Here is a 15,305-nt window from a genome sequence, read left to right as displayed (position 1 = left end):
TAGTTCAAATGGCCTAATATTAAAAGAAAATAGTCAGGATGTTATTGCTCTTTGGAGTAGGAACCAAAAAAGCGTACCTGGCTTTCAGGTGGTTTTCTTACCATGCTGAATACCCAATTTTTCCTCTAATGTCTGGAGGCTAACTATGAGGTAGATGCTGTGTTTATAAAATTAACAGTGAGGTAGGAATTTAAAACATATTTATTCAAGCATCCTGTACCACAGCAAATTGGGCTTGCTGATTTCCCAAAGATGTCAGAACTATAAACAGTGTTGTCTTAAGTATCAATATTTACTTTTTACACAGCTTAAAACTGCGTCTGGAGGTAGGGTGGTGTCTAACTTTTCTTTTAAAAAAACAACCACCATTACCTTTTGGCACCATCTGGATATGACCATTTAAAAGAAAAAAAGCACTACATAAATGCTTTGGAACTTATTTTGAACCAGAAAAAAAATATAAGAATCTCCTAATCTTCAAAAGAAATCAGAGAATTGAGTAAAATGAAATGGAAGTTTTTCTTCAATAAATTAATTTTGAATTTAATTGCTTAAAAGTGACAGGATCAAATCATGCAATTCTAGCTGGACGCCATAAAGAAGTACCTCCTTTAATATCTGTTCTGATTAATCTTAGGCAGAGTATAATTTATAGTTATCAAATGCCATTAGTTTCCCTGAAATTTATTTAAGAATACACTGTTCAGTTTACTGTTGAAGTACCTGCTATTTAGCAGCTCTTCTTAGCTTCCTTATTGAGTTTTCAAGAAAAGAAAATAATTAGAAAAGTAACAGCTTATTGATTAGCCAAATTCAAATATTTAAAGCACAACCAGTCCCCAAATATAGGTTAAACTTTATAAATAACAAATATTTTGTAAATGAGATGCATTAGTTTAGTAGCCAAGAGCTAAAGAATAAACACATTTACAAGCTGCTTTCAAACCTTTGCTCACCTAGTGTTAATCTGTACTCAATTTCTGCTCAGGAGCCCAGTATGTCCATTCCAAATAAAACCAGATCCCTAGAGGGCATTTTACATTGACAATATTTTTTCTATTATGCTATTTAATTCATTGTATTATAAATACTGTGAGAAGTTTCCGTTAAACCTTAAAGTGTGATTACGTGTGCTTTGCATTATCTATTGCAGTAACTGGACAGAAGTAAATCTGGCAGCCAAACAGCAGCATATAACAAATTAAAAACTTAATAATACACAAGGAGGAAAATAGTATGAAGACACTACTTTTCTAAATTGTTTACTTTGTGCCACAATAGCAGATATATATACATCTGCAATAGCATGAAAGAAAGTATTTGTGGATGAACAAATACACAACATATACCTTCTTCCCCTGATAGGTTCCTGTCTTTGCAATCTTGTATAGCCCCTTAACGTAGGCATGTAACTGTGCAGATATATGTCTTTCAAAAGTAGAACTACATTAATTATCAGTTTTATCACGTTAGAAAGAATGGATGACACACAAGTTACTGGACAAAAATTTCTAGAAATAGCTTAGTTTACAATAAGCTTAGCAGAAAACAAAGTTGGAATCAATGAAAATAACAGCTTCCATTAGAAGAACATCAAGAATTCTGTAACAATAAAGCTTTTAACCAGTTATCTTTGGTAGCCATTTTGGAGAAACTAACATTAGAGTTTCAAGTACAAACTAAAATCTGAAATGCCTTCATAGATTATGCACTGGTCTTACATTAAGTTTGGCATCAAGATAAACTTCAATTTCCAATGACAATGCTCAAACAATGTTCTTTGTCAACTCCAGTAACAATTTCTGACAAACATAATGTGACTTGTATGGGATAAGACTTATATATTTTATATCCTGCCTTTATTAATTATTAAAGGCAGGGGCAATAGAACCCCCCCTCCCTTTGAAATAGAATATTTGGTGTCTAAGAGAAGAACATATTTTCAAGCATCATGATATGTTATCTTAAAGTATTAATACCACCTCCATCGTATGCTACTGATTGGTTTGCCCATGGTTAAGAAGGCAATCCTTAGTTTCAGATAGCCCAGTCTTTTACCCCTTAGCAGTGAAGCTCCTTTGCAACTTAGCTTTATATCAGTTGCAGCAACATAAAATACTGAAAGTAGCTTATATTTTATCAACTCTACCCCAAGCCTAATTTGAATCCTTGTATCAGAGATACTGGTGGTGACTAAAAGGGAACCATTGGGTCTACCCAACCGATTTACATAGCATAAGACATTAGAAATGCTACGATGGTTCAGTGAAGGATTGTAAAAATGTAAATTGTGAACGCCCTGAATCTCTGGGAGAAGGATATAGTAATGAACTATTCCTTTTATCAATGTAGCCATCCAGTTAAAAAATGAATTCAATTTCATCACATCTAGAAAGTAATGCCTTTGGAAATGCAAAAAGTGCAGTCATAACATCTTCTTCTGGTCAAAACATTCAAGGATAGATCTGCCAGTAATGAATATATGGTTGGGTAGGAAGTATTATTTTTAATTAAAGAGCATTTCAGTCACTACATGAAATGTTCATATTATCCCCTTCTGATTACTCAGTTCTAAAAAAAGAAGTAAACTGTTTGAAAACTCTCAGATTGCTGATAGCTCTATCAATATTTTGGATCTCTAAGCAGGATCCTAAATAAAAGACATCAGACTACTTGACAGACATGACTCCAAGGACAGCCTTAGCATAGAGACTAAGCACCATAGTAACTCAACACACATTTGCTCAAATATTCATAGAGTATATAGGGGTTAATGACAAAGCAGGAAAGGAATTACATTCCTATGATTTGATATAAAACTTGAGTTACAGAGCTTCTTGGAGAAGTATAAATATTCTCAGTATTTTCAGTGCTAAATGTGGCTGATTGAATTCAAGGTATTTACCAGTTTTGGTTTTAGAAATGCACCCCCATTTTACATGGCATTCTTTGGCGCTGGAGCAAATGAGGTAGGATTTAGGGTGGTTCACTTTCCACAGTCTTTATCCCAAAGAGGGAGCTACATGGTTATCCTGTCAGGATGAATTTCCCATGTAGATGTTCCATTTAATAAGGGGGGGAGGGTTGTTTGAAAAAGGCAGAAAACAGTCCACTCAGATTACATACTATTATCTACTTTCTTTCCTTACTGTTAACTTCTGATATGCACCCTGAAATTCCAAATTTGAACATATATACCTGAAAAATCACACGTCTTGATAATGCTACACTACAAAAAGCTAATTTCTTCAACACAAACTTTCAAAACAGAAATATCATATCATGCCTAAACATGACTCATTGTAATGGCTATTGCCACGTATTTGTTACACATATATAGACACATACAGACAATACATAAGGGAAGTGACTTTAAAAAAAAAACAACTGGAAGAAAGGTTATGAGAAAAAACACTAGCCTAAGAGGAAATCCTCATTTGCCTTGAACATCCAACTATATCAAAGCTACATTCCAAACATATCCTTTTGAAGTCAAAAGCTATTAGGGGAGACACATTCTCACCCATTTAGCAGCTCCTTAGTCAACAACAGAGGTAACTTCTGAAGTTTCCAAGTGTAGAGAGCAACTTTGCCTAGCAGATAAAAAAAGTTGTTTCCAGGAGCTCCAGGGCTATTATGTATGGGTGGTTTTGCCCTGCGGCCCTTTGGGCCAAAGTCCAAACTACCAAAATAAGGTTGAACACATCACAACATTTTGTGCATCCTCAAACATTGTTTTGGTGTCGTGAAATTACTGCATTTTTCAAAATACACATGCAGAAAAGTACCAGTGACAAAGAACCTAGCCTTTTTTTTTTGCCTGGTGATTTCCATCCCACTTCAAAAGAAAAGGCCTTCTGAAATAAGATGCTATGTGGAACAGTATGTCAAATGCACTGAGGTATAAAAAAAAAGAAAACAAAGAAAAGATTTCTCTGCTGCAGCAGCATCTAAAAATACAGCTCCCTTCACCTTCTCCAATAAGAAAAAAAACAGTACAATCTGAATATAAAACAATTAAAAATCTAAAACTACTGATTTTTTCTTCTTTTTCAAGATGAGTGTGCCTCTTTGGCAGAATCTACAAAATTTATCACACAACCAGCTAATGTGCACATAAACAAGCTTGTGCATGAGTGTCCCATTTAGGGAAAAAGAGAAAATTTTTATACTGCACTGTGTATACTGTAGATGTAAAGGAACATAAAGATAATGAGGTAGATTAAGAGTTCATATAATCACAGGTTCAACCCCTGCAGATATAAAGGGAAAATACATTCATCTATAAAAAAATTAAAGATGAGGTAGGTTTGAACTATCATTGGAATATTTGTGTGTTTATGTGGGGCAAGATCTCTTAGAAGGATTTTCCCTGAGACAGTTTCTTCTTAGTACACATATACACAGATTAGAATATGAGGATTCGATTGTTTCCAAAGTCCACCACAACTATCATACCATCTGGGGTGACTGTAATACCTGAAGGACGGTCCATCTGACCAAAGCCACTTCCCTGAGTGCCAAATTTGCATAAAAAACTACCATTTGGCTCAAAAATCTGTACACGGTGGTTTCTAGAATCTGCCACAATAATACGACCTTCCTGATCCACAGCCACACCTTGTGGGCGCAAAAACTGGCCATTATTTGTGCCTTCAGACCCAAGGAAACGGGCTGACTGACAGTCAGGGCGAATGACTAGAAGACGATGATTGTTGAAATCAGTCACGACAAGATGGCCCTCGTGATTGAATGTCACACCTCGTGGGGAATCAAAGTGCTTCCAGAGTGCTCCCTCAAAACCATATTTATTCAGGAACACTCCGTCAGGTCCAAACAATTGAACCCGATGATTCCTTGTGTCGGACACCAGGATTTTTCCCTCAGAGTTAACTGCTACATCCCATGGATAATTGAACTGCCCATTTTTGGTTCCCTTCTCCCCAAACTTGAGAATGAACTGGCCATCAAAAGTGAAGATCTGGATGCGATGATTGTCCTTGTCTGCCACAACAATCCTCCGTGAGGAGTCACAGGCAACACCAGCAGGCCTATCAAACTGGCCAGGTCTGGCGCCCAAGGTGCCAAACTTGTGGTGAAAAGCCCCACAAGGTTTAAAGATCTGAATGCGGTTGTTGCTACGATCAGCAACAATGATATAGCCTTCCTTATCTACACTAACACCCCAGGGGCGGCACAGCTTTCCATCACTATCCCCCTCACTAGCAAAACAGAGCCCTGGCAATCCAATGCCAACATAACTGCGCCCTGATTTGACCATGACTTTAAATGGGCTGCTTTCTATATGCTGGTTGCACATCATGACTGAGATCAGATGTTCCCCTTCCATCTGTGGCCTGTAATTTACAAGGTAAGTTCCATTCTGCTGGTCACAAATATCAGCACCAAAAAGATTTCCATCTGGCCCCATTACAACAGCTGAAATCATGTCTCCCCCAGAAAGGCGAGGCTCACCATCATGATCATAACCTATCACTGAGAAAGAGGCTACTTTGCCTTGCAATGCACGTTTGAGACCCTCCCCAGTGGCTTTGGTCAGAGGAGCAAAGGCCCCACTGCTGACAAACCCCATAGACTTGATGGCCAAATACAGTGCCTGATCAGGAGGAGTAAACATGACCCTGTCATCCTCTTGAGGCTGCAGGAAGCCTCTTACATTCTTCATTTCCTGCATCTGTGCAAGCATCCGATCCCGTGCCAAGAGGATATCCATGTTCCGTCCCTCTTCCAAGACTTGCTGGACTGCGCTGATGGTGTTATCTAGCTTATTAAGATTTTGACGTAATTTTTCAACTTGCAAGTAGAGGGATTTGGCTTTCACTTGGCGGATTTTTTCCACCTAAGATAAGAGCAAGAAAACATATTTGGAATTATCAACTACAAATACTATAGAAAATGGAACAGAATATTTGAATGTGAAAAAGCAAACCCTACAAAACTATTAAATTTAATTAAGAATTTTAATACTCCTTCCAACGTAATGTTTACTTATTTTATTTACTGTTAAATCTCTACCTAAATATTCTTGGAAAGCCAGACCAAAATGATTTCCAACATATTATATAATAAAGTAGCCAACAAAGCTGACATAAATACAAAATAATGTATTTATATGACCTGCAACAGGTCATATAAAACATTGCTAAAATAGCCATCAAGCAAATTGATAAATTCAAAGTGATAATCACAAAGGAAAGCTAGCTTACAAAAGTGTTTTTTAAATCTGACTAGACAAGCAGCCAAGAAGCACTAAGACACTCCTTGGGAGCGGGGGGATCCATAATATTGGTGTTGCCACTGAGAAGGCCTGGTTGTACCCAAGGTAGATCTTGTAATATGACTGAAGCTTCCAGATGGAAAAGTACTATGGAAATCCTTCCTTCAGATGGTCAAAAAGATGTTGAAAAAAGCACTTTGGGATTTACCGTATTTTTCGGAGTATAAGGCGCACCTAGCTTTTGGGGAGGAAAACAAGAAAAAAAATCTACCTCTGCCTCTGCTTCCCAGAAATGTGCTTCCTTGCAGCAAATAGCCAGTTTCAGTTTCAGCACAGACTGATTAGCACAAGAAAAAAAATCTGCCTCTGCCTCCCAGCAATTTGCCTCCTTGCAGCAAACAGCACGTTTCAGAACAGTCTGATTAGTACAAGCAGCTGAAGGTCAGTTGGATCAGCCTCCTAATCATCAGCTGTTTCAGGATGCAGGGATTGCCATAACCTATTGCAGACTCCACACGCCCCATTTTCTGCCCATTCCGGATGGCAGAGATCAGAATGGGCAGAAAATGAGGTGCACGGAAGCTGAAAATGGGGCATGCAGAGGCAAAAAATGGGATGCAGAAGCTGAAAATGGGGTGCACTGAGGCAGCAATAGGCTATGGTAATCCTTGCAGCCTGACAGCTGATGATTGGGAGGCTGATCCAAACTGACAATCAGCTGCCTGTGTTAATCAGGCTGTGCTGAAGCTGAAACTGAACAGGCTGTTTGCTGTTAGGAGGCAAATTGCTGGGAGGCAAAGGTCAAAAGGTAGGGGTGAGTGGGGCTAAATTTGGTGTATAAGGCAAATTTTCATCCTCTTTTAGGAGGGAAAAGTGAGTTTTATACTCTGAAAAATATGGTACTTCAAAAACAATGGTTAGTTACTGAAGTTGAGTGAGATTTACGTCACATATTCCTAAGGAAACCTGAAGGAAGTCTAGGCACTATATCTTGATTTTGCTGCAGCTTCTAAATAATTTTCAAAAGCATGCTGCTCCACCCCAACTTAACACTAAATCAAAACAAACCTGACATTATCAGTGCCAACTGGAAAAGCATCTGGAATTACTTATCAATCATTACTTTTACAAGTACCTGTACTTTTTCAATAGGTTCAAAAATTATTTTTAATAGGGAAAGGACGTTGGTCTTACCTGAACGTCCATTTTTGGGGGATGAGAGGGAGGGGGTCACACGTGGGTTTTAACACAGCCTGATTGGTCCATAGACTGAGAGAAAATTGATAAAGGCACCTGCCTTCCCTCTATCTCCCAGTTTCCACGAAGACGAAGGTACAGCATCTGCATAAAGGAAGCACAAGAAGACCCAGGAGCCAACCCAGCCCTCCCCCAGCCCTATGCTAACTACCTAGGGCGGGAAAGTGACCCCTCCCTCTCATCCCCCGAAAATGGACATTCAGGTAAGACCAATGTCCTTTTTCCGGTGGATTCGAGGGAGGGGTCACACGTGGGACATACCCAAGCTAAGTCCCAGGGAGGGAAGACTAGGGCCCCGGGGGAGGATCAGCCACCACCTCTGTAGGACCCTACGACCGAAGGACGCCTCTGCGGAGGCAAAGGAATCCAAACGGTAATGGTGAGTGAACGGAGTCGGGGAAGCCCAAGTGGCAGCCCAATAAATGTCCTCAAATGGAGCTCTGGTGGCCCACGCTGCCATAGTGGCTGCACTCCGAGTTGAATGGGCCGTGATCCCCAATGGGGGAACCTGATCTGAAGCCTCATAGGATACCACTCTGACCTGACGAATCCACCGTTCTATGGTAGTTGAGGACACCCTAGCCCCTAGAGACCCCGGTTGAAAGGAAACAAATAGGGCCTCTGACCTACGCACCCCCGCCGTTCTCCTGAGATAAATGCGTAAGGCGCAGTGAACATCTAAACGGTGCCAAAGACGTTCCCTTTCATGGGAAGGGGCTAGGCAAAAATTAGGGAGAATGATTTCCTGTGCCCTATGGAACAGAGTATTCACCTTAGGTAGAAAGGAGGGGTCAAGGCGGAGGACCACCCTATCTAGGTGAAAGATGCAAAGGTCGTCCTTGGATGACAGGGCACCCAGTTCCGAGATGCGTCTAGCCAACGTGATGGCGACCAAGAACGCCACTTTGAGTGTTAGCAGTCGCAGGTGAACTGACCTGATGGGCTCAAAGGGGGAACCTGTAAGGGCTCTGGGGACCAGAGGGAGATCCCAGGTGGGAAACCTGTAGATAGGAGGGGGCCTAATGTTTGCCGCCCCCTTTAGAAACTGCTTGATTAGAGGGGAATGTGAGAGTGAAAGAGCACCCTCCCCCCTCAGAACCGTGGCCAGGGCGGCTACCTGCCTGCACAAGGTGTTAGGCGCCAAGCCGCCCTCCAGACCCTTCTGTAAGAAGTCTAGCACGTTAGCCACTGAGGCTCTGGTTGGATCTAGGCCTAACGGGATGCTCCACCTAACGAAAGCCGACCAGGTGGAATTGTAGATCCTGGTGGTGGATGGATGCCTAGCGGCCTCCAAGGTCTCAATAACCTTGGCGGACAGGTGGGCTCCACTCAGGAGCTGCCATTCAAGTGCCAGGCGGTCAGGTGGAGCCACTGGGGTTCCGGGTGGATCAGGACCCCCTGGCACAAGACAACCTCCTCCTGAGGAATCCTCCATGGCTGGGACACTGAGAGAAGCATCAGGTCCGCAAACCATGGTCTCCTGGGCCAATAGGGAGCAGGAGGATGATATGAGCCCCCTCTGACACTACCTTCCTGATGGTCCCTGGGATAAGGGGAATGGGAGGGAAAGCATGAAGAAGGCCCCGCGGCCATCTGCTCCTGAGCGCATCTGTCCCCTCCGCCGACCAGCTCTGGAAACGGGAGAAGAACCTCGGGAGCTGCGCGTTGCGTTGCATGGCAAACAGGTCCACCAGCGGGGTGCCAAATCTCCGACAAATCTTCTGGAACAATTGCAGCTGGAGACTCCATTCACCGTTGTCGAGTCGCTCAGCTCATCCAGTCCGCCTGATGATTGGACTCCCCGGAAATGTGTTCGGACACCACGGACTTTAGATGTTTTTCCACCCACGCGCCCAATTTCATGCCAGAGGGCTCGAGAGTGAGTGCCCCCTGGTTGATGTGGGCCTTCGTGGCTACGTTGTCCGTCAAAAGCAATACGTGGCGTCCCCGTACAGCAACCTTGAAGTGTTGCAAAGCCAGGCGAGCCACCTTCAGCTCCAGCCAATTGATGTTGTGGCGGAGATCTGAGGCGGTCCATCGGCCCTGCGCCATCCTGGTCTCCATCAGGGCCCCCCAGCTGAACAGGCTGGCATCCATTGTCACCGTCACTCTGTCCGGTTCCCAGAACGTGTTGCCTTGATGTAGAGCGGGAGATAACCACCACTGGAGGGACACTTGGACTGATGGTGGAAGTCGCAGGGACTGTAGGCAGTTGCTCATCCTTCTCCTTTGGTATGGGATCAAGGCCCACTGCAATGGCCGGAGATGGAGCCGGGACCACGGGACCACGCCGATGCAGGAAACCATCTTGCCAAGTAGCTGAGACAAGGTCAGGATGGAAACTGACCGACTTCTGCACACCTTGACCACGAGCTGACGTAGACTGGAGAGCCAGTCCGGGGAGAGCTGGACCTTCCCTATTCCTGAATCTATTACTATCCCTAGGTGCAATATACGTGTGGACGGGTGGAGATGGCTTTTGGGAAAGTTGACCGAAAACCCCAGGGACTGGAGACACCTGATGGTGAGACGGAGGTCGGAAGTGGCTTGGGGAAGGGAGATTGCCTGAACCAACACATCATCCAGGTAACATTGGAATCTCACCGGCAACGAGTGTAGGTGAGCCGCCAATGCCGCCAGGACCTTTGTGAATGTGTGAGGTGCTGAGGCCAGCCCGAAGGGAAGAGCTCGGTATTGAAAATGTAGGTTTCCATGGGAAAACCGTAGATATTTGCGGTGGGCCGGCAGGATGGGGATGTGGAGATAGGCCTCGGTCAGATCTATCGAGGCCATGTAATCCCCCCGTCTGACTCCCTGGAGAATTGACCTGAGGGAAGACATTTTGAAATGTCTGTAAAGGAGGAACTGATTCAGTCGCTTGAGGTCTAGAATCGCCCTCCAGCCCCCCGAGTTCTTTGGGACCACAAACAGGTTGGAATAGTGGCCTAACCCGCGCTCTGCGGGTGGAACGTGTTCGACCGCCTGAATCTCGAGCAGATGTTCTAATGCCAGATCCATGAGGCGTCGTCATTCCGGATCCCGAGAGGGAGTGAATGTCCTGAACAAGTTCGGGGGGTGGAGAGGAACTCGAGTCTCAGGCCGTACCGAACGGTGGCCCTGACCCAGGCATAGGTGGTGATTTCGTTCCACTGATCCGCATAGTTTGCCAGGCGGCCGTCTATGGGAAGGCCTGGGTTTGAGTCACTTCCCTCTGCGGAAGGGGCGGCCGCCCCCCCCCCTCACAAAAGGGCCGCCTGTTCTCACCCTGGAACCTGTTACGGTTCTGGTAATAGGGATGGGAGAACTGCCTATCCGATCTGAAAGAAGGGATGATGATCCTGTTCCGGAGCCCTGTAAGAGGGTCTGCGGTAAGGAGTGGGACTGGACTCTGTCTTCTTTGCATTGGAAGGGAGGACCTCCTTCTTATGTTTATTTTCTATTAAAATGGGGTCAAGAGCCTCCCCAAAAAGATTGGGGCCTGCAAAGGAGGCCACCGCCAGACCCCACTTGGCCTTATTGTCCATCTGCCAGTTGCGAAGCCACAACAGGCAACGGGAGGTGACCGAAGTGGCCAGGGCACTAGAGGCGAATTTCACTGCGTCAAGGGTGGCATCAGCCGAAAATTGAGAGGCCGCTAAGATCTTAGTTATATCTTGATGGAGACGCTCATCCTGAATTGGAGTGCGTTCCTGAAGTTTGTGAAGCCACATGACTGTAGTACGGTTAAAATAGGAGGCAGCAGCCACCGCTTTAACTTCCCAAGCGGATGCATTAAAGTTCTTCCTTAGGGTAAGCTCCGCCCCCTTGTCCTCCGGCTTCATTTTATCTGCTGCATCTCCAGAGACTAGAGTGAGAGGAGGAGACCAAAGCGGCTATGGGGGTGTCTACCTTGGGAAGCTGCAATGCCTTAGCAAATGTTTGCTCCACGTTATAAAAACGACGGTCATTGCTGCCTGGGCTGGAGAAATTAGAAGGGCGTGCCCACTGATTTTGGACTGCCTCTAGGAACAAAGGTGGTGCAGGGATCTCTGCCTTATTAATGGCTGTGTTGGAAAACATAGCCATGTCAGGATCCCTGGGAAGAGGGACCGTGGGGTCTCCAGTACCAATTTTAGTGGTCTTACGAGCCTTGTGTAGCAGATGCTTAAACATGGCTGGGGGAAGCAAAGCCGAAGAAGAGGGGGCATCTGGAGGAGCGGAATCCTCGTCCTCCGAAAACCCCATGTCATTATAATTGTCCTCCCAACGGATAGAGGCTTCACTCACAACTGATGGGGAAGAAGCCCTAGAAAAATGGCGCCCCAGAGATCTGCTAGAGTGAGAAGCTCTGTCTCTCTGAGCTATACCTCGAGTGATGGCAGCCGAGATGAGCCTCTTAATGCTCTCTGGCAAGAGCTCCAAATCCTCAAGTTCATCCTGGAGGGGATCAGGATTTTGTGGGGCCAGTCTTGGAGCAGGTGGGAAGGATCTGGAGGAACCTTCCAAAGGGTCTTCCTCCCCCCAATAGGTGTCAGTGAGGCTGGGGGGGAAGGGGATCTAGGTTGCCTGAAACCCCTGGTAGATTCGGGGGATGCTGAGGGAGAAGATGGACTGAATCCCCGAAGAACCAGATTGGGCTGAAGCGGGCCTAACAGGAGACCTAGATCTAGGCCTAGATTTGGGCCCCTGAGCCTGCTTTTCTGCCCTAGCCCCACCCTTTCCAAAGCTTTCTGTCTCCTCTGCTCATCTCTGGTGGAGGCCCTGGAAGAGCACTGGGAGACCTTTGGGTGGGATGAAGCAGCCCTGGTTCTGGGTCTTCTCAATTGGGCTTCTCCACCCTCCATAGGAGCATCTTCAGAATCCAGGGTCTGTCTCCTGTACATTCGCCATTGCCCCACTCACGTGTCTTCCACTTCACAATGTGTACAGCTGGGCAACAGGTAAGGTTTACTGGCTGCTGTCTCTCCACGCAATGAGGCATAGCGGCTCTAATTCTCACTGGAGACTTGCGATTCAGCGCACGAGGTGCGAATCAAAATGGCCGCCTGCAACTCTAAGGCACAAAGAAATCAAAATGGCCACCCGTAACTGTTCAAAATGGCCGCCTGTAACCTTTCAAAATGGCCGCCCGTAACATCCAGTGGTCTGCGAACAGTTAATTAGAACCACAAGGAGGCTCCCAGATGGAACAAAACCTCCTCTGTTCCAGCCCCAGTTTGCAACAATCGCCGCGGCTCGTTTTAAAACGCCGCGGCTTTCTTTCTCACTGCGGAGGCTCCTCTCTGTTTACGAGCCTCCGTAAGCCTCAAAACGCGCGCACGCTCCCTTTAGGGCAACCGGGACGGCGCGGAACAGTATTTTGCCGCTCCAGCGGCTGCAGGCAGCTAAAAGGGCTCTTTGCGCACTTCTAAAGCGCCGGAATGGCCAGCGGGCATCCCCCGGCTGCAAAACACCTGAGTCCGACACCCCCGCACCCCGGGGATCGGTTTGAACTCAATGGCCCGTGGGGGAGAGGAGAGGCTGCCCCACGGGGCCCTCCCCCAACCGCTCAGACAGGGAGACTAAAGTGCAACCGCAGCCTGTAATTTGGAATTTAGTGTGTCCAATTAATCAAATCAATTACCATTAATAATAAATTTTTTCCTACCAGAAGAAAAAAACACAGTACTAGGACCGAAAGACTGAGAGGAAACTGGAAGATAGAGGGAAGGCAGGAGCCTTTATCAATTTTCTCTCAGTCTATGGACCAATCAGGCTGTGTTAAAACCCACTGGTGACCCCTCCCTCGAATCCACCGGAAAATGCACTATTACCTCTTTTAATGCAGATGGTATTACCGTAGAGAAAGGATGTGGTGAGAGCACAACATATTTATTAAACATTTCCCAACCAATTCTAATCAAATGAGAACTATGTTCAGTAGACATAGGCAATTAACTACACCTCAGTCAAGCACCCTGTCAATTGTGACAGGTCTATGATAGTTATAAACTTCTAAGACAATCCAAAAGATTGGGCAAGCCCAGATGTTGAAGTTTCTATATATCAACAACTTAGGGACTCCAACGTTGGATTCAAGACAACTCCAACTACTCAGATACAGAGAATGTTGGACTGTGGGCTGCCTGGTACACAAATAAATGCTATCTAAATTCCAGATACACTCAACATAGTTCTGTAGCCTGATGAAATTGTGGTTTGTTGCATTGTGGTCTGGAAGAGGAACAGAATCTTTAACAATGAGAGCAGGACCTGACCCCTGCCTTCAACCCTTCAAATACAATACAATACAATAGTAGAGTTGGAAGGGTCCTTGGAGGCCTTCTAGTCCAACCCCCTGCCTAGGCAGGAAACCCTATACCGTTTCAGACAAATGGCTATCCAACATCTTCTTAAAGACTTCCAGTGTTGGGGCATTCACAACTTTTGGAGGCAAGCTGTTCCACTGATTAATTGTTCTAACTGTCAGGAAATTTCCCCTCAGTTCTAAGTTGCTTCTCTCCTTCATTAGTTTCCACCCATTGCTTGTTGTTCTACCCTCAGGTGACTTGGAGAATAGTTTGACTCCCTCTTTTTTGTGGCAACCCCTGAGATATTGGAACACTGCTATCATGTCTCCCCTAGTCCTTCTTTCTATTAAACTAATATCCAGTTCCTGCAACCGTTCTTCATATGTTTTGGTCTCCAGTCCCCTAATCATCTTTGTTGCTCTTCTCTGCACTCTTTCTAGAGTCTCCACATCTTTTTTACATCGTGGCGACCAGAACTGAATGCAGTATTCCAAGTGTGGCCTTACCAAGGCATTATAAAGTGGTATTAACACTTCACGCGCTCTTGATTCTATCCCTCTGTTGATGCAGCCTAGGACTGTGTTGGCTTTTTTGGCAGCTGCTGCACACTGCTGGCTCATATTTAAATGGTTGTCCACTAGGACTCCAAGATCCCTTTCACAGTTACTACTACTGAGCAAGGTACCACCTATACTGTACCTGTGCATTCCATTTTTGTTGCCTAAATGTAGAACCTTACTCTTTTCACCATTGAATTTCATTTTATTAGATAGTGCCCAATGTTCAAGTTTGTCAAGATCCTTCTGTATCTTAAGCCTATCTTCTGGAGTGTTGGCTATTCCTGCCAGCTTGGTGTCATCTGCAAATTTGATGAGTTCCCCATTTATTCCCTCATCCAAATCATTGATGAAGATGTTGAAGAGTACTGGGCCTAAAACAGAGCCTTGGGGTACTCCACTGCATACTTCCCTCCATGCAGATGCAGTTCCATTCAGAACTACACGCTGAGTGCGGTTGGTCAGCCAGTTACGAATCCATCTGGTGGTGATGCTGTCTAACCCACATTCTTCTACTTTATCTAGTAGTAGGTTATGGTCTACCTTATCAAAAGCCTTACTGAAGTCCAAGTAAACTATATCGACGGCATTCCTCTGGTCCACTAATTTTGTCACATTATCAAAGAATGCAATAAGATTAGTCTGGCATGATCTGTTTTTGACAAATCCATGTTGGCTTTTGGCTATTACTTTGTTTGCTTCTAGGTGTTCGCAAATTCGTTGCTTGATTATTTTTTTCCAGAATCTTTCCTGGTATTGAGGTCAGGCTGATAGGTCTGTAGTTTCCTGGATCTAATTTTTTCCCTTTTTTGAAGATGGGAACCACATCAGCTCTTTTCCAGTCCTCTGGTAGTTCCCCGATGTTCCAGGATCTCTGAAAGATATAATTCAGTGGTTCTGAGATCTCGTCTGCTAGTTCCTTCAGAACCTTGGGGTGTAATCCATCCGGTCCTGGTGATTTGAACTCGTCTAGGGTAGACAGGT

At 44.9% G+C, this 15,305-nt stretch overlaps 1 protein-coding gene across 1 annotated transcript in view; it reads right to left on the bottom strand.

The window, feature by feature from the left end:
- Positions 1-3,209: 3,209 nt before the first annotated feature.
- Positions 3,210-15,305, bottom strand: part of TRIM71 (tripartite motif containing 71) — a 73,976-nt gene continuing 61,880 nt past the window's right edge. Inside the window, exon 4 of the mRNA XM_081969820.1 lies at positions 3,210-5,860. Within this exon, the coding sequence (XP_081825946.1) occupies positions 4,409-5,860 (1,452 nt within the window). The 3' untranslated portion in view covers positions 3,210-4,408. The remainder of the gene's footprint in view (positions 5,861-15,305) is intronic.

Source organism: Natrix helvetica, assembly GCF_964273705.1.
Source record: "Natrix helvetica genome assembly, chromosome: Z".
NCBI lineage: Eukaryota > Metazoa > Chordata > Lepidosauria > Squamata > Natricidae > Natrix > Natrix helvetica.
Note: the sequence above shows the minus strand (reverse complement) of the source record. Positions and strands in the feature narration are given on the sequence as shown.